This window comes from Rhincodon typus, unplaced genomic scaffold, assembly GCF_021869965.1.
Source record: "Rhincodon typus isolate 14 unplaced genomic scaffold, sRhiTyp1.1 hic_rhity00000703, whole genome shotgun sequence".
NCBI lineage: Eukaryota > Metazoa > Chordata > Chondrichthyes > Orectolobiformes > Rhincodontidae > Rhincodon > Rhincodon typus.
In genome coordinates, this window is record NW_025966341.1 from 23,646 (window position 1) to 44,230 (window position 20,585).

Genomic DNA, 20,585 nt, shown 5'->3' on the forward strand with positions numbered 1-20,585 from the left:
TTTCTTCCCTAAAGGGCATTAGTGAACCTGACGGGTTATGACAACAATCGACCATAGTTATGTTGTTGCCATTAGGCTAGGTTTTTATTCCAGGTATTTATTGAATTTAGATTTCACCATCAGCCATGGTGGCATTCAAGCCTATGTTCCCAGAGCATCACTGGAGCAGCGATGTTACCACTATGCCACTGCCTCCACACACAATGATACCGTAAGCCATAATTTTGTTCTTGCATTTTGTTTATTATGGTAGTTAGTCTCTGAACATGTTTACAAGAGGCTGCCAATGTACTTTTATCAAAAGAAAATCAAAGTTTATTATGCACAAAAGGAAATAAAGAATTATATTACACTATATAATAACTAGTTGAAACAAACTTATTGCAATAATTTACCCTCATCAACTTTACCGTCATCTGAAGGATCACCCCGTTTCAACATTAGAGATCCTTGATAAATTTTCACATATTAAGACAACAAGGGATATGGGCTAGTGTAGGAAAATGGTGTTGAAGTAGATTTCATTGATTGGCAGAGTGGGATCGAAGGGCTGAATAGACTAATCCTGCTCCTGTTTCTTAAATTCCTCTTAGAGCTTGGTGTTTGCGTGTCTCTCTAGAGTTTCAAGTTGATACATTTTAGAATATAGACCTCATTCTGTTCCATGGCGCACTCGTACATGAATCTGGAATTTTGCGTGATACATTTGGTACACTGAAATACCAGGTTTGGATAAGGTACACATTAATTATGTTAAATAATGCAACATAAAAGTACAAGCAGCTGCAGAAGTTTCTTCTGTTGGAATTACAGGTGCAGAGCTGTTTTCTTTGCTCAGACAAATCTCTTCTAAATACCTAATTGCTAAATTTATTTGATCAATAATGATTTGTTGAATCATTTCCATTTTGCAGATCAAGGGTCAGGATTCAGTGTTACTGGTAAAATTGAAGCAGGATATGTTCAAACAGGAGATCGACTGCTGGTTATGCCTCCAAATGAAGCTTGCACTATTAAGGGTAGGTAAATCTGATTATTTGTTATGTCTTATCATAAACCTTTATGTGAGTAGAGATCAACAGAGTGCAGTCAATGCCAATATTAAATAGAACAAGATTACAGTTTTTAGCTTAAAAGAAGAAAGAAATTATATATTAAATCATGTGTGATTACATAGAAGCTCTTAATTTTACTTTAGAATATAGATACACATATTTTGAAAGCTGTTAAGATAAATCCATACTCAAATGATTAATGGTGACCTGAGACATTGGCTTGGGCATTTTCTTTGTTCAAATTCAGCAGCTGGTTGGATCCCAAAAATTATGTGCAGCTAAGCTTTATAGTTTAGAATTTTTCAAGGCTTGATGAGAGTAATAAATGCCCACATACTAAATGAAAAAATAAAAGCACAGCTGCTTTCATAATGTGACAAAATATTCATTAGCAGGTGTAAAATGCTTAAAATAAATTAAAGTGAAAGGCAAATTGTTAAAATTGACACAGAGCTACAAATTTATGTATGATAACTGATCTAATTTAGAACTTGAATCGTGTTGAAGAATATCCTGGGTTTTGTAATTATGCACTACATTTTTAAAGACAAAAAAATTAAGAATTCCTATTTCATTTTCTTTTCTCACAGTTGGTACAACTGTTTCAGCCACGTCTTAGTCATTATGTGGGGCAATTCTCCAAATCGTGTATTGATTGTTTTTAGCACTGTATTGTTTGTTTGTAACTATTTTACATGTAGCAGCCAGCTTGTTCAGGTGCCAACTTTGTGAATATTGTGAATATATATCTGTCCTTGTATCAAGTTAATTTTCTCTACCGTTTTCTAAAGATAAAGAAATTGAATGTACCTTTGGGTTTCCCTTTTTATTACTTGTACCTTTGAGACAAGGGGTGCAAAAATACTATTTATATTGTTTTACAGGTTTCTTAGATTCTTCCACCAAAGTCATAGTAGACGCTGAAGAGAATTCCATGAACACTCATCCCCGGGACACATTATTTAGGCGCTAGTTGCCCTTTTGTTGGTTGTCCAAATAATTATTCACATGTGAACTTTGGCAATCAATGTTATTAGTCAATTTATCTTGATCCCAACTATCAGCCGTCACGTAGATGAAATTTTCATCATTGGTCACTGATTTGTGATAGAAATTGTGATCAGTTCCTCCTAGCCAATTCCTGGCTGCATGATTGAGTGCAGTTGTACCCAGCTGACCACTCGGAGGAGTCCTTTCTTTAAAGTTTGTTTTTGACTTTAGTACTAATGTGCTTGCACTGAATCATTATAAGTATATAAGGACATCTCCTGCTCAACCTTATTTACAAAGGAAATTAGTAAATGTAAAGGTTGTCACTGTCAAATATCAGCATCTGCATTAGGATTTTGCCTGGGTTGGAGCATGTCAACAATGAAGAGAGGATGGATAAGCTTGGGAAGAGAGAAGGTTTGGTTGGGGGGAAGTGGGCAAAATCTAATTGAGGTGTATAAGATTATGAGGGTCATGGACAGAGCGAATAGAAAGAGTCGTTTCTCTTAATCAAAGGGTCATTAAGAAGGGAGCATACTTTTAAAGTGAAAATCAGAAGTTTTAAAGGGATTTGACAAAAGGTTTCACTGAGAGGATTGGTGTTGTGGGGGGAAGCTGGAATGCACTGCCTGGGAGAGTAGTTGAGGCAGATAATCTCACAACTTCTAAAAATTAGTTGGATGATTACTTGAAATATCGTAATATTCAAAGCTATGGCCTACTGCTGGAGCATGGGACTAGTGTGAATGGTAGTGTATTTTTGGTGGTACTGATGACCCAATGATTCTGTGAAAGTGCTCTAATTGGAAGTAGGAACTCGAGAATAAGAATTTCTTTTAGTATCAGTGGTAAAATAACTCTAAGGCAATGGTAGAGTTTGGTATTTTGCATTAGTCTCTTGTTAATGCCTTAAAGGCTACATCTTTCAGTGGAGTAAGTGTGCATATATATATAGAACTGTTGTTATAATTTTTAATGTCTTTCATTGATAATTTGATCAGAGAAGTGTGGAGGCAGATGAGCCAAAATGTGTGTTATTTCAACATTTTCTGTTCTCACTGTTATGACACACAGAGCTTACTGATAATGTGACAGGAAACCTCTGGTCTTGGACACTTTTAGAGTCAATAATTGATTTTAAAGTTTATTATTTCAAGCCCTTTGTAAACAATAGGTGTTTTTTTAGAGATAACAAGGTGTAGAGCTGGATGAACACAGCAGGCCAAACAGCATCATAGGAGCAGGAAGGCTGACATTTTGGGCCTAGACCCTTCATCAGAAATGGGGGAGAGGAAGGGGGTTCTGCAATAAATAGGGAGAGAGGGGGAGGCGGATAGAAGATGGATAGAGGAGAAGATAGGTGGGGAGGAAACAGACAGGTCAAAGAGGCGGGGATGGAGCCAGTAAAGGTGAGTGTAGGTGGGGAGGTAGGGAGGAGATAGGTCAGTCCAGGGAGGACGGACAAGTCAGTGGGGCGGGATGAGGTTAGTAGGTAGGAAATGGGGGTGCAGCTTGAGGTGGGAGGAGGGGATAGGTGGGAAGAAGAACAGGTTAGGGAGGCGGGGATGACGTGGGCTGGTTTTGGGATGCGGTCGGGGGAGGGGAGATTTTGAAGCTTGTGAAATCCTGCAACTTTTCCCTGCAACTGCAGGAAGTGCTACACCTGCCCCCACACCTCCTCCCTCAACCCCATCCCAGGCCCCAAGGAGACTTTCCACATCAAGCAGATGTGCAGGTGAACATCTGCTAATGTGGTATACTGCATCCGCTGTACCCATTGTGGCCTCCTCTACATCGGGGAAACCAAGCGGAGGCTTGGGGACCGCTTTGCAGAACACCTACACTCGGTTTGCAATAAACAACTGCACCTCCCAGTCACGAACCATTTCAACTCCCCCTCCCATTCCTCAGATGACATGTCCATCCTGGGCCTCCTGCAGTGCCACAACGATGCCACCCGAACGTTGCAGGAACAGCAACTCATATTCCTCTTGGGAACCCTGCAGCCCAATGGTATCAATGTGGATTTCACAAGCTTCAAAATCTCCCTTCCCGCTACCGCATCCCAAAACCAGCCCAGCTCGTCCCCGCCTCCCTAACCTGTTCTTCCTCCCACCTATCCCCTCCTCCCACCTCAAGCCGCACCCCCATTTCCTACCTACTAACCTCATCCCGCCCCCTTGACCTGTCCGTCCTCCCTGGACTGACATATCTCCTCCCTACCTCCCCACCCACCCTCACCTTTACTGGCTCCATCCCCGCCTCTTTGACCTGTCTGTTTCCTCTCCACCTATCTTCTCCTCTATCCATCTTCTATCCGCCTCCCCCTCTCTCCCTATTTATTTCAGAACCCCCTTCCCCTCCCCCATTTCTGATAAAGGGTCTAAGCCCGAAACATCAGCCTTCCTACTCCTATGATGTTGCTTGGCCTGCTGTGTTCATCCAGCTCTACACCTTGTTATCTCAGATTTTCCAGCATCTGCAGTTCCTACTATCTCTGGTGTTTTTTTGGAGGCAGGTATTGTTTTTGAATGGGTTTAGGTGGTGATTGGGGAAACTGTTGAGCTGATTGACATTAAATCACACTCTAGTGGTATCACAATGTTTAATCAGTTTTCATTATTACCTTAATTGGTGTGTTTCTGTGTCAGTTAAATCTCACTGTTGATTCTGATCGTAGATACCAGACACTAGATTAGCTGTGCCACAAATTTAATACCAGTCTATGAGAATTTTTTTAGAGTGGCCAGCCAGCTGGCACACTAAGCATGTTTGCACTTCTCATCAGCATGCACCACCTTCAGTTTATGTCATCTCAACCTACTGCTCTGCTCCTCTCCATCCTGTGGACATGTATCTCTTGCAGTTACCTTAGGATTCCACCTGTGCTACTTTTTAATCCAGACTGAGATTGTATGAGACTGTCTGATAATGTTTCTCCATCTATCGGACTTTCGGATAGCTGCTTTGCTACTATCAATAGTTGAAGCAAATTTTGTACGGTCAAAGCTGGATTTTACCATTCCGTAATGCCTACCATGGCTGCTTGCTTTGTAACCACAATTAGTGAGCATGTGAATAATGACAATTATAACAGCAGCAGTAAAAATTGATCCACGATCTTAACAAAACAGCCAGTAATGTGGCATTAAAGCTGAATTTTTGGAGCTGATTTTCAAGGACTGTTTTGGAACTAAATCTTCCTGAAAGATTCTCAATACTTCAACTGATTTGCGCAAATATTTATTGAGCATTTTTAATGCCAGTATTAACTTAATATGTGATAGTACTTTGTGAAGAATTAGCAAAATTAATTGAGAAAGGGAGTTTCTGAATGCTGGCACATTTTAGTCTGTAAGTTAATGATTTCACCCAGACTTACCTCATAATGAAGCTTTATGCTGTTAAAGTTACACAGCAAATGGCTCAAAATGTCCAAAAATTGTTTAAGGATGAGAAAATTAAATTGTCTATAAAATGTGAAAATTGAACTTATTTGATTAAGAAACATACATTTGTAAGGACAAATTGCTCTGTGAATATGTTTGAAATGATTATAAACTGCATGTTCCAAATGTTTACCTCACTGCATAGAAGAGGTGGTTGAGCATTTCAAAAACACGTGATAATAGCATATTGATTTCAGCTGGTCCCCTGGTCAGATGGAGGGAATAACTGAACGAAGACAAATCTTTCTAATCTGACAATAGTTTTTCAAGATCCCTGGAGTCGGTTACTGCTAATTAATTTAATCAGCTTGATGCTTATGTATCAGTTTTGAGAGTTTTAATTGTATATTGAATGATTTTTATATTGTTGTGTTTGATGCCCTTGTGTCATCATTAGACTATTCATCACCAAGCTCAAGTTAGTTAACTGAAGATAGTTTGTGGTCTTTTAGATTTCTTTTAGATGCTCCACTACCAGTAATGAAATTGTAATTGTCCAAAAACGAAACCTTCCAGGGTTCAGAAATGTGTAAAGGAAAAAGTTATATCCAGGATTTTGTTCATTTTTTAAATCTAAATAATTAAAAATCTTTGGACTGCAAGAGGTTCTAAAGAGGTTTGATGCTGGTTTAGTGATAAATGGTGTGAGGTTTGTGGTATCAGGTGTGGTATTGTGCACATTCACTTCATATTAAAAGTGGTAAGCTTTCTTTGGGTTTACTCATTTATGCCTTAACTCCATAAACGGGCATTAGCTATTAAAACAATCAGTGGTATTTTTTTAACATGATGGTAAGCAGTTACTTGCTGCCAAACAGTGATATTTGATGAAAAACATAACAGAAAATTCTTTTTAAATATCAATCAGGAAATGCTGCGTAAGTTCTAGTGAAATGTGAAAAACAGAGTAACGAACAAAAAGTGGTTTGTGAACTGTTTAAACTTTGTTAATGAATTTGACCACTTTCAAATACAAATTGGAGACATTATGCAACATTTGCAAATCCAATGCAGTTTTCTCACGTATATATCAGCACAAGCAGGATGCTGTGTAATGGTCGTTAAAATACTGCGCATTCATGTTGAGAAATTATGACTCAGATTAGTGTCAGCCAAAGTTAAAAACATTTTAGATGCACATTTCACTATCATAACCCAGAAAGCTGACTATGGGGTTACAAATTTACTCATTTCCAGGAATTGCCTTACATGATGAGCCACTCGATTGGGCCGCAGCAGGAGATCACGTCACTCTCACAGTGACTGGTGTGGACATTATAAAAATAAAGTAAGTTTTTGTTTTTTTGTTATCTTCATTTTGAAGTGTTGTTTTCCATGGCCCCTTGCATAAGGACAGACATGCCAGCTCTCTGTAGCTAAAAATGAGATAGATATATTTTAAAACGTTTTCTTAAGTATATTCCACTAATAAAAAGATATGTGGATAAAATTGAATCTAGAGATAGGCATGCTCTTGCATATAGGAAATGAAAGAGAATGATAAAAGGGAATGAAAAGAACTTGGGAAATAATTTCTCTTAAAATTTAAGTGGCAAAGTAGAATTGTGAAATGAAATTATCAGAAAGTATAAAAAGAAAATGTAGAATATTCTATACATAATAAAAGAAATATAAGGGTAGAGCCACTATGGAATGTACAAGATAAACCCTGATGTAATGACAATTGAGTGGTAACAATGGAAATTATTTTGCTTCGGTTTTTACCTGAGACTAATTGGTGCTCCTGGTGTTTGAAGAAGATATCACAAAAAATATTATGCCTTTTAACATGGAAGAGATGGAAGCAATAGATGGAACTAATTTAACGTAGGAAAGATATAACCCGTGGTATGGCTGGATTAGATAAACATTTACTTAAACCAGGAAAGAGAAAGTAGAGGCATGAAAAAAATGTGTTTAATATAAATAATTATATAGTTCACCATCACGTTCTCAAGGGCAGCTAGGGACAGGTAATAAATGCCAGCCAGCCAGTGACGCAGATTATGGAAGAGAGTTGATGGGCAATAAATACTATTCTTATTATCAGAAAACTACGTTCAGAGAATTATATAAATTTTCTCAGTCAGTGATAGGAACAAATTTCGAATCTTTTCTCAAAGATATAGTAGAAAGGCATTGAGAAACTAAATGTTATAAAGAATAGTTGGTATGGAAATATAGTTTCAAAATTTGTGACACCATAGCATGTAGTTTATAATGAGGGCGACCATGGCAAAGTTTAAGACATTAACACATTTGCAAGCTTGGCAGCCCATTAATCTAATTTCAATGTGGATAATTGAGATGGTGCATTTTGGTAGGAGGAGAAGGAGGCCATTTATTTGGAAAATAAGGATTTCGAAGGAGTATAGCAGCAAAGGGATCATGGAAAATGCATTCACGAAAGATTAATAATACCAATGCAAATTTGAAAGTGTGTAAACAACACACATGGGTTACCTTATAAAGCATAGAATTCAAAAGTAGACAAGTTGTATTGAGCTTGTTTAAAACACTTGGAATTTTACAATGGGGGTGCAATAGCTCTGCCTCTCAAGCAATGATCAGGCATGTACATGCCTCCGATTGGCTGGCTCAGCCTTCAGCCTTTAAATACACACACACACAGAGTTGCTGGAAAAGCTCAGCAAGTCTGGCTGCATCTGTGAAGGAAAAAACAGAGTTAACGTTTCAGGTCCGGTGACCCTTCTTCAGATGTCTTTTCCTTCACAGATGCTGCCAAACCTGCTGAGCTTTTCCAGCAACTTTGCTTTTGTTCCTGATCTACAGCATCCACAGTTCTTTCCGTTTTTATTCAGCCTTTAAATAGTTTGAAGTGGAGGGACAGCTTTTGTGGTCCAGTAGCGCCAATGTGAGTGGTGGCCAATACTGGGACTGCAGCAAGCCTGAAAGGAAGGCATTAAGAATTGGAATCAAGTTCTGAATTGTGTTCTTCTGATTTAAAAATCTATGTGAAAGGGACTACTACCAATTAAGGCCTTAACCAATGGCCAGTAAAGGGCCTTAACCAACCAGTGGCACAAATTCCCTGTCTTCCTGTCAGGTAAAAGCAGTAGAGGTCTTTCCCCAACACCCAACCCCACCCTGCTGCCCCACTTTGCACTTCAGTGAAACCACAGAACTAAAAAAGAATCATATTGGACATGAAATGTTAATTCTATTTTTCTCTCCACAGATGCTGCCGGACCTGCTGGGTTTCTCTATTATCCTTTGTGTTTGTTTTAGATTTCCAACGTACACAGTATTTTGCTTTTGTTTACCTTAACTACCTAATTTGTGCTTGATCAGGCGAGCTTTCTCGTTGATTGGGATGGGGAGTGTGCTGGCTGTGAAGTCGCTTGTCCCAACACTTCTCTTACACCGCTGTGAAATCATACTGGCCTTGATTAGAAAGTTGTACCATATATTTGAGGTAGAATATTAAGGTCGAATAAAAACTGCATCTACATTATCAATTTAAATTCCAGCTGTAACATTTGGATAGGTACATCGACTGGAAGGGATTAGACAGATATGGACCAAATGCAGGCAATTGGCACTAGCGGAATGGGCACCATGGTCAGCATGGACCACTTTGGGCGGAAGGGCCTGTTTCAATGCTGTATTACTCTATGACTCTGTAACTCTGCAATACCTATTGCACAGAAACAACATGTGGGCTAATTGATATGTGGTAGTGTTTACATTTCATCCGTGCCTCCTCCTGCACACATTATCTGTTCCTACAGCGTTTCTGCTGGGATTTTGTGCTGCAGTGGTAGTGTCCCTATCTGTGGGTCAGAAGGTCTGCACTCAAGTCCCACCTGTCCTAGACATACGTAATACCATATCTGAGGAAGTCGATTTAAAAAAAAACTCTATTGTACCACTTATTTATAGGGAAGTTGTAGAGCAGTGGTAGTGTCCCTACCCCTGGGCCAGGAGATTCATATTCAAGCCTGTGTACACTGGATGAGTATCATAACATGTCTGTATTGGTTGTTTAGAAATACCTACTCCACCCCTGTGTGAAGTTGCAAAATTACTGCTGGGTCTTTGACAATGTACAGACAAATGCTGAACCACACATTTTCTATACAGCTCCAGTAATGTACCTTGGTCTGAATTAACAGAAGTTTATACTGCATCGGTTATAATTGTCACTTTCCATAACAGTAATCCTTGTGGGCAGTGAGTCTGATAACCTGTAATGGGCTAACTTGTCATGGACACTGCACTTTCTGAGGAACTAAATTGCGCCATGCTCATTTTGCACAGAATGGATGCACGTAGTCAAGTGAAGATGCTTTCTGCCCGATCATTCTAAGCTTAATTTAAGTTCTGATCCTCGAGTTATAATGACCATGTGCTTTACTGTGCGATCCAAAAGAATATAGCACAGTACAGGCCCTTCGGGCCACGATGTTGTGCCGACCTATTATCCTACTCTAAGATCAAACTACCCTGCATTCCTTACATGTTACTATCACTCTTACAGCTTATACTCTTTAGAGAATCAGAGACTATTCTTTTAAATTGTGTTTAGTATCTCAAAGCTATGAACACAATATTTTGCTGTGAGGTCATGCTGACCTTGATTACAGAGTTGCACCATATATTTGAGTTAGAATATTAAGGCAGAATAAAATTATGTCATCTGGGCAAGCCTCCCAAGTGTATTGCCTTATCAGGGTGGCAGTGGCATAAGTGGTAACATCTCTGGGTTAGTAATCTTGAACCCCAAGTCAATATTCTGGGGACATGGGTTTGAATCTCCCCATGGCAGATGGCCACACGTGCATCTGCACAGGATGTATCTTGTGACAGCTACATTATCAATTTAAATTCATCAATTAAAAACAAACTTACATTGATATAATAGTTTTGTCATAAAGAAATGCCCCAATTTGCAACACTTGTAAGAGCAATAAGCAGCCATTTCCAGTTTCTGAAAGTGAGGCACAGTTCATCTGTGTACCATGACCACTAAATCATCTAAGTTACTGGTTTGTACCTGGAAGAAGGAAATGAGAAACTAAGCTGCCAGTGTAGTTGAATTTTAAAGTGGACTTGCTGTATTATGGTTGCACAGGTGTTTTTTGGAGGCTGGTTTCTAAAACTTGATGCTAGAAATCTTGTGCTCAAGGCAATGTAATACATTATTCGTGTTGGTTTTGGAATGCAGCTGTACTGTGCCAGTCTATTTCTATAGGCTTTTAAAGTGGAATTAAGTAACTAATTGAAAAGCATTTATCTATAATTGGGAGGGGAAGGAATGGAGTGGAGAGCCCTTCCCCCTTCTAATTGTGGCAGAGGGTGGGGACCCGGTTCGAGGTTGGCCTTCATGCTGTTTGGCGAATTGAGGTCATTATGTAGTCAGTTAGTAGCTACTTAAGGGCCTCATCTCTGTGCCACTAATTTTTCACCAGGAGTGGGAGAGCAGTCCATGTCATCTGGGCAAGCCTCCCAAGTGTATTGCCTTATCAGGGTGGCAGTGGCATAAGTGGTAATGTCTCTGGGTTAGTAATCTTGAACCCCAAGTCAATATTCTGGGGACATGGGTTTGGATCTCCCCATGGCAGATGGCCACACATGCATCTGCACAGGATGTACCTTGTGACTGTTACCTTGCTTTCTTAGCACTCACTCATTCACTCCATGCCTACATAGAGGCTGCCATCCTCTGTGGCGTGCATTGTTTCTTTTTGCGCAGAGACAGAGGCAGCTTGTTATGAGGCAGAGTACTGAACAGCCAAGGGGTTGGACAAGTAGCAGCTTATTGCAAAGAATCTGGATATGCATCATGCAAAGGGCCACGTCTGAAAAATTAAAGGCGAGCATTCATTAGTGTGGTTAAGGGGTATCAAAGTCAATCAGATAAAATGGTTGCACTCCATCAACGGGCTCATCCGATTCCGGGATTTGGCCATAGTCAGCTAAGAGGTTGGTCCTACTAGATCTGTGCCTTTGCAGTCTGAGGATTGGGCCATGGTCAGCCCTGCATATCAAGTGCAACCAATTTGGGGATTACAGGTTGGTCAGTCAGTGTATTGTGGAGACATCAGTCCCAGGACTGGAAAGTACTCAGTCAGGTCTGCCCTGCCAGGTCAGGTCAGGGCATCAACCATGATCATTTCTAGGCAGTAATGGTCAGAGAACAGTCCGTGGAGCCCAATGGAAAGTGGACAAACTCGTCTGGGGATGACATTCATTAAGCTGGGTGGCTGACAAAACTATTACTGTGAAAAGGGGCACTTCACGATGGAAGGTGGGATCTCATAGATCATAACAGGGGAGTGGGAGCTCCGAGAAAGGGGATTGTTGGGTTAGGAAGGGGTGGTTGTGTGTCACAAATTATAGTCGCCTTGGCTGGCCTACAAAGGGATGGGAATATGCAAAGTTCTGGGTTAAAGGGGGTCATTAGCCATTATATATGGGACTCACCCGAAACATGGGGTCACTGAGGTGTCATTGGGGCTACTAGAACAACACAAAAGGAAACATGAAGGATGGAGGATAATCTTCCTGTGTCTCAGGAAGAATATGAAGTTAGAAACTTGCTATCTCAGATTGAAAATCCGCTTTACAGTAACTACAAAATGGCTGACACTGTGTAAAGTGCACGAAGTAATTTACTGTTTCTCTTTGGGGTGGCATGAAACTTTTGGAGTTTGAGGCCCTACTGGTGGCAATTACAATGATCATGACTTCAGTGATTCAATAATGCCACCCATCTAGCTTCACTTTGTAATTTACTGGCAGAACATTCATTGTCCAAGAATTCAAATTAAGTATTCTGGCCTCAAGCAATCATGACATCGTGCAGTTTTTTTTTTCCTTATCGTGTCATGGATCAAGAGTTTTTTTTAAATAAAATTCCGCTATCTTCCTGACAATCCCCACAGATAACCTGTTCAGATATCTGACGTGAACATTGTTGCACCTGGAGTCCTTGTTGCCTTGTTTCAAACTCAGAAACAGGAATTGCAATGTTCTCAATAATCTCAGCAAGGAAAGTGGCTTCTGGTGGCTGCAACGCAGCCTCAAGCTGGAGAAGGGTGCAACTTAAGATTCCCCCAAGGGGATGGAGGAACAAGATCAGGTCCCACATTTACAGGCCTCACTGTCATCTTTCTCAAATGTCTAAAAGACAGAGTAAGTTGATAAGGATGAGGTGAGTCAAGCGGCCTAGACAGTGGGATTCTCCGCTACTGCTGGCTTCCCTGTGCAGGCTGCTAATGACTCCACCTATATTGTTTTGAGGACATCCTATTCTCGATCTACAGAGCTCATCAACAAACGGCTTCTATTCCATCAATGTAAAAATTATATGTGACCACTGGGGGCTCCCATGTCTCTTGCATACTGACGAACTCTCAGATTCCTGCCTTCTTCCTATCTATCCCTGCATTGGGATGAATGCTGTGAGATGAGGAGAACCCGCTCTCACCATAGTCCCTGACACCACCTTGATGCCCTCAGGCTAACAAAGAGAAAAGGTATGGCTCAGGTGGAATCTGGAATTCACTCATGAGAACATTAATTTGGTCACTTGCTATCTCGGATTGAAAGTCAATTCAGTCAAACTGCTGCTCGTGCTTCCACTGGCCAGTGATGAAAGAGACTATAAGCCTCCTTTAAGATGAGGTTTCGATGGTCGGACTGTTTTGGCAGGGTCTTGCATTAGAGCCCAGGGCGAGTATGTTGCATCGTTAGTGGTATGCTCTGCCCTTCATACTGGAGCCAACAATGCTGTGATGTCTTGAATGCATGGGGGACAGCAGTCATTTTCTGAGGACAAAGATGAGGAGATTGACAATGAGACCCATCCGTGACATCACAACAGACCAATGCATCAGTGTGAAAAGCTAGAAAGCACCTCAGAACCCCACTTCCAGGATGATTGAGCAGAGTTTGGAACATTTTTCATTGTTCAAGATTGCTGCTTCTCTGGGAAACAGGCCCTGCTTTGTACAGTGGACATGTGGACCTTGTTATTGTTGCTGAATAAATGTTTTTCAGTCATTGTGATTTTACACTTGATAACTTGGGATGATCACTTCCAAACCTTATGTGTCCCATTGACCGTTGGGGATTAAGCAGCAGTGAGACAGCCAACCAGCACTGTGTGGTGCTACGTTTAGGTAGATTTTGAGGCTTTGGTCAGCATACTATATCCAAGTTGGCTCCTGATTATGCTAGCACAATCAGAGAGCAGCAAATCCAGAACCTCAGCAACACAAATTCAGCATGCAACCAACCCATTTCCTAAGCTGCTCCTGGGAAGCCTCTGCATTGGAAATGCAATAGGGAGCTATCCCACTGCTGGTCTTCCTGCCTGCAAGTATTCCAAAGGGCTCATTAAACTGAGCACAATGCTTCATTTAGTTGAGGGTCATCTCTTCTCTTGTAAAATGCACCAGTGTGTTCATTTTGACTGTTAAGGTTAACTATTAGGTTGTGACAGTTGAGCTCATTACAATTATTCATGTTTTGCTATATGTAATTATATTCCATCACACAAAATCACAATTTAACATGATATATAAAATAAGCATTTTGTGAAAGCAAACCACTTAACATACAGAAGTTGTTGAACTTTTTGCTGTCTATTTTTAACCAGTTCTGCTGATTTTTTTTTTTCCTTTTTATTTCTCTTTCTACAGTGTCGGGTGTATTTTTTGTGATCAGAAAGCACCTATAAAAACATGCATGAGATTTAGAGCTAGAGTTCTTATTTTCAGTATTGATATTCCAATCACACAAGGTTTACCAGTAAGTGCACTTTTTTCTTTCTGTATTTATTTGGAATTCAGTAAATGTGAATTGAGGTTAAAAGTAAGATTGTTCTCGGAAATCCAACCTTTCTGTTGCAGTCCTACATTACTTTATCTTGTCTTATTTTACCTTTTTTTCTGCTTCCTCTATATACTTATAAACATGTGAAAATGATGATTTTGAGTTTTGTTTCTGCTAAACTGGAACTGATGCTCTTTTGGGCAGAAACATTGGATTGCTATGTTAACGTGCAGCTGACACAATAATGCCACTTGATTGAATGCTAGTATATCTTACCCTGAAATGTGGAAGTTAAAATCAGATTTCTACACTTTGGCTATTGCAGTGAAGCAATAACATAACCAGTAAACTCTTATAATAGTCAAAACATTTTAGTTTGTTTAGTAAATGCAGACAGTGCATTACTATGCAAAATACTACAGAAGCACCTACATCATATTGCCTTTATTTTCACTAATTTGGCAATTTGTGCCTCCTTTCATCCTTTGGGTACTATTTAACAAAATTTTCCTTGTGCAAATAATTAAGCATTATATGTTTGAACTTTCAGAATAGAAGTATTAGGATGTCCTGAATCTATTCTGTTGGAAATCTGTGGAAAAGTAAACTTGAGATGTTTATTTGTAAAATTGTTGAAATATAACTAAAATTAATATAATAGTGCTATCTTTAAATGTTTAGGTAAAAATAGAATCATTGTATGTGTCCTGCAGGACATTGTGCTAATCCGTAATTGAATTTAGACTGAGAATTTAAATTGGCATCATTCTCTCTTATGCCCGTCTTCACCACATTAACTGAACCCTCGCTTTAGTTATCATGCTCCTCCTTCAAATACCTCACAACGTATTCTGGGAAGTGTTTGGTTTATTTGTAATGATTGAATTTGAAATTGTGTATTCTCATTTTGTTTCAAACTCTGAAAAGACATTGAGTAAACTTTGAGGATATAATATTGACTAAAAAAGAACATGTTTAATCGGAATAAGGAATGCAATACACTAGTTTATTTTGAATACTGTGGACAGTTGCACTTTAATGTTTAAAGTATTGATTGCATATTTATTAACAGGTTTTATTACACTACCAAACTTTAAGTGAACCATGTACAATCAGAAGGCTAGTGAGTGTTCTGCACAAGAGTACAGGAGAGGTTCTCAAGAAAAAGCCCAAGTAAGCATTACTTAAAATTCTGTTATTCTTTATAGTTGTACTTGCAAAGTGAAATTCAAAATTTAATTTTGGTCGGCTTGAACCCAACAAATTAGATGTCAATTTTCAAAGTTGTTTTTTTTCCTATTTTTGCTATAGTTTTTTTTGATAACTCCTGTTACATGCACCTCTTATCAGACAAAAAAAATAACTTCCTGCCAGTACACTCCCACATCACTCATAAACTGATTCAGATCTGAAAGTCACCAAACAGTCTTTATCACTTTGTGTAAAGTATGAAGACTTTTTGGGCATCTTTCCGAATAATATGGCTAAGGTTGGACCCTTTTACAATTGAAATTCTAAGTTGGAATAAACCTTCAGAGCAGTGCTGAATAACCTAAATTATTAATCTAATTTATCATTCAGAGAAGTGCAAAGGTAACAATTGCAATGAAGTTTATATTTATTTTATCTACCTCACTGATGTGTGCCTTGAATTTTGAGTATTGTGCCACACTCATGAACATTACTTGCCTGTTAGGATACAGTATATGGATCATTGCAATTCAGTATTTGGTTTGGCCATCTCAAACTGTTTAAAATTTTAAACTGTTTTCCACTTTGAACTACAAACAATGCCCATGAATTAACTAATAGGATGTTGGAGTTATGTAACACTGCCTTGTCTACCACAAGAAATAATTGCAGTAGAACCTTGTTCAATTGCATCATTCTCTTTGAGTAAGAAATGTAAAAAAATAAAATGTCTACAGTTTTGTTTTAAAACAATTTGTTTGGCTTCATCATGTACTTTTTTGGCCTTGGGACCAGCTGAACTAATACACTGACGAGTTGTGGTAGTAAGTGCTTTTTCGTTTAGGACAAGGTAATTTCTAGCCAAAATAGTGACAATGAAGGTGATTTGACAACTTTATTTTGTTAGTCTCCAAAATGATTCCGTGGTCCTTAAATAAATTTTCACGATGATGCACAACGTAAGACAGTCTGAAAAATTAATTATTTTCTTTCATAATGATATACTGTCATTTTTGTGAACGCTTTGATTACATCAACCATTTAGGTCAGTGCTGTTCAAATCATTTAACTCACAAAGCATGTCTGTTCTAAGATAGCTTTGCTTGAATAATGTTTAAGCTAATTTTTGAATCAGAATTATTTGGTGATTCATACCTAATTGTCATCGGTCATTGACTAAAATACATTTTGAATACATTTTGAATACAGATTGAAATATCCCTTTAAACAGTTCATGACAAGTACAGTAAATGGTATACATGTATTGTACATCATTTAGAAAAAAAAATAAAATATTCTGAAAGATGTGAGCAGGCAGTTTTGGAATGCCTAAATTTAGACTTTGATCAAGCACTTAGGTGGGTCGTAGGCTCAGAAATCAAGCCACAATAATATGCTTTGTAGCTGTGGGTAAATATGAAGCAGAATGAATATGTGTGTATAATGAACTCATGCATTGTCAGGGGGTTTCATTATGTAGCAAACAAAGAAATTCCCTCCCGACATATGACAGGCACTTGGGGTTCAATTTACCTAAAATCATCGTCAGATTTCAAGGTGATGCTCCATTTCTAATCCTTTATGTAGCATTTTCCTATCCCTTGGATTTAAAACCTAATGAAGTATTATCCTAAATTATTCGATGAAATACAAATAAGCTGAAAGGAGATTCCTGTTAATTGAGTATGTACAGTCTAAAGATCATACGTTCATAAATTGTTCCTTCAGTATTTTTCTAATTAGTTGACAGACAATGGCTACCAGGGTGCCATAGTACCAATGAGTACCTCACTGAAATGAGACTGACATTGGGACAAATTGACAAACGAAAACAATGATTAAGGGCAAATTATTACAGGAAATGATATTTTGCTTTTGGGGGTGAGTAAAGGTTGTTTCCAAGATATTAATATTAACATTCTTGAAATCATATACCACCCAGTTACTGTTTATCAAAACTCCAAATGTTTCTGAAATATTTTGGTTCTTGGGCTTTTTTGTTAATCATTGGTGGGATATGGACATTGCAAGTTGGACCAAGCATGTATTCCCTATTCCTAATTGTCCTTGAACTGAATGAGCCAGGAGATCTTTTATCTGATTTCTCCTTGCTTTCATACTTTGTTTATAATTTTCAGATGTTTGACTAAAGGCCAGAATGCCTTGATAGAGCTGCAAGCTCAGAGACCTGTCCCTCTGGAACTTTACAAAGACTTCAAGGAACTGGGTCGTTTTATGTTACGTTATAGTGGATCCAGTGTAGCAGCAGGAGTAGTCACAGAGGTAACTATTATTTGAAGCTTAAGATCTGTTTGTTTTCCACTGAATGAGACAGTAATGCATTTAAGATTTAACATAAGAAACCACATCCTTAAGTTATAGACTTCTTTTTAACTGTAATTGATTCCGTTCTTAATAGCTATGGGACTTCCCCACTTTATTTAAAATAAAAATGCCTGACAGGTGAGTTATAATTCTGCCTTTCTCCTGTGGTATCCATACTGTTGAATCTATACCAAATTAATGGATGAAAATTTTGGCTGTCTTTGCATGTGATATAAGATTGAGTAGCCTCAGCAGTTGCACGCCCACATAGTGAAAGTACCTCTGGCTTGGTCACAGTTGATCAAGCTCACATGAGCCCTGTGGCTGACATGGAATATGGTATGCAAACGTATGAATTAGGAGCAGGAGTAGACCACTCAGCTCCTCAAACCTGCTTTGGCGCTCAATATGATCATGGTTGATCTGATTGTATCCCAACTCCATATTTCCACAATTCCCAATAATCTTTCCCTCCCATGCTCACCAAGAATCTATGATGATGATGAGAACTTTTCTTCCGATTTGACACTTAACTTGAGAACTGCTATTGGCTCTCAGAATTTAAGATGTTCATTCTGTTATCTTGGCACTCTTCTGTTTGGACCAACATTGAATGAAACACTAGATTTGGAGAACTGTACGCTTCTGCTGTTTAATACATCTTGCCTCATTGGGGAAGGTACAGAATCACTGCTTTTAAGATTTTTTCAAAATTTGTTTGCTTGCTTGCCTCTAAAATGCATGAATCACAATTAAATAATAAAGACAGAATCACATGCTTAGTAGAAATATGTTAATTTTTCTTTTAATTTCTTCCTCCTAAAGAAGGCAGTGTCTCACGCTGAACTACAAGCTTTAATAACCTTGTGACACTACCTAAGTGATGGTTCTTTGTGTTTGCCTTGAGGCATCAGGTGTTAGATGCCAAGGTCTAATAGCGTTTTTCACAGTGGTTTGCTTTTTTGCTTAAAAGTGCAAAATACATATATGACATAAAACTTTCTCCAGATGATTTCAGGCATTTTTATTTGATTCAGTTTTATAAATTGAAGAAGTCTTGAATTGTTCTTTATCCTTATGAGTGCATTTAGAAATTGAAGTAGGCATGTCTTCTCATATTTGTTACTAATTTATTAGTGTGATTTAGCAAGTAACCAATCTGATGATACATATACTGCTAAAATATGCATTGTTTCTGTTATGTAATAAATTTAAAGTGAAATGCATTGATTACATAACTTATTTAAAAATCTCAGTTAATTGTCAAGTACTTTACTCTGTGCTTCAACAACCCAGTAATGTTACTTTTTTATTGTTTTACAGATAAAAGAATAATTATGGAGATGGGTTTCCTAATTTTACACCTTTCTTCAAACTTAAGAAACACAAGCCAACTCGACAATATTCCACTTGAGTGATGTAACAACTGTGGTCGGCAAAACAAAGTGCAATTTATAATAACCCAAAATGGAGCCTCAATGAATGTGAATTCTCCTTTGCAATATTGTGTTCAAGAAAGCAACTGACAGAATGGTTTTTCTAAATTTATTGAGTCATACTGCCAGTAATACCTCCATAAGCAAAGTTGCACTGTGTCTGAGAAGAACCTCTGTACACGATTAGTTCTAGTGATTTTTATCAGCACCCTGCAGACTGATGCATAGCACACATCAACAACATTTAAAAAAGGAAATTGTTGGGTGCATGATGAGTGACCCAGCTGAATTACACATTTAGTGGGAAATTTGATAACAAATACTTCTTTGGTTTGCCTGCCTCCTATTGTTCTTCTATTAGTGTGCCATGATTTACTAACGTATTTATGTGTTGATCTGCTGACACAGGTTGGTGATAACAAGTAACAAAAGTACTTAGAATGCTCTTTCAAAGAAAATGATTTGCAGTACATCAGGTGATCAGATGTAATACTCTTAACTTTCACATCAATGGGAAGTATTCCAAAAATATTTATCAAGGTGCAAGTAATTAAAGCTGGTATTGAATAAAATCTAGTTAAAGCACGGCATTGCTTCAATCCTTTGTCATCTATTGTTTAATTTATATTTTTAACTGAAGATTCCAGTTGTCTCATTTTGCAGCTTTAAAAATATTAATTCTAGCTGCAAGAGGCTTCGAATTTCTTTACATAGTGTAGTTTCATTTTGATGCATATGTCTCTTCTCGATAACAGTGCTGATTCTAACTAGCAGACGAGTCATTCTTGTAGTTTGTTGTTCTAGTCTGGTACTATAGGCTTCTCTACAGCATTTGAATTGACCAACCAAGGACTTTCAAACTTTGAAGCAGCCTTGTAAGGTGTCACTTTGCATACTGGTTTCTCAACTTTTTTTATGTGATGCAGGGTGCAAAGCTAGAACATTTTAAAAAATATATATTTTGGCTCTCCCTTCTCCACAGATGTCTCATCAAATTTATTTAATAGGTGAACCACACAAAACAGGAATATGTCAGATTTGATCCCCAGTCTGTTGGTGTGATACGAAAGGATGTACATAGACCTTGCGAATCCTTTTTTAGGAAGAGAAAAATTGGTCAGTTTCCACTTCTGGTTACATAAATTTGTGTGGATGTTACTTTGAAGGTAAGACTAGGCTTGGCTGTAACATCTTGCCTACAATCACTGCCAAGTCCCCCTCATAAATTTAATCCTGCAGCAAATAAGCAGCAACTTTAGGAGGGAAGAAAATGAGAGTGACTGGAATTTTTGGAAAATAGAACACTTCTGATAAGATTTTCAGATAGAAACATCTAC

The 20,585-nt window shown here is 38.4% G+C and overlaps 1 protein-coding gene across 1 annotated transcript in view; it reads left to right on the forward strand.

Annotated features, from left to right (window-relative positions):
- Positions 1–19,847, forward strand: part of LOC109911877 (HBS1-like translational GTPase) — a gene marked incomplete at its 5' end in the record, with an annotated part of 43,186 nt that extends 23,339 nt beyond the window's left edge. Inside the window, 6 exons of the mRNA XM_020511257.2 lie at positions 915–1,019; positions 6,692–6,782; positions 14,164–14,272; positions 15,369–15,469; positions 17,626–17,770; positions 19,136–19,847. Of these exons, the coding sequence (XP_020366846.2) occupies positions 915–1,019; positions 6,692–6,782; positions 14,164–14,272; positions 15,369–15,469; positions 17,626–17,770; positions 19,136–19,147 (563 nt within the window). The remainder of the gene's footprint in view (positions 1–914; positions 1,020–6,691; positions 6,783–14,163; positions 14,273–15,368; positions 15,470–17,625; positions 17,771–19,135) is intronic.
- Positions 19,848–20,585: the final 738 nt, after the last annotated feature.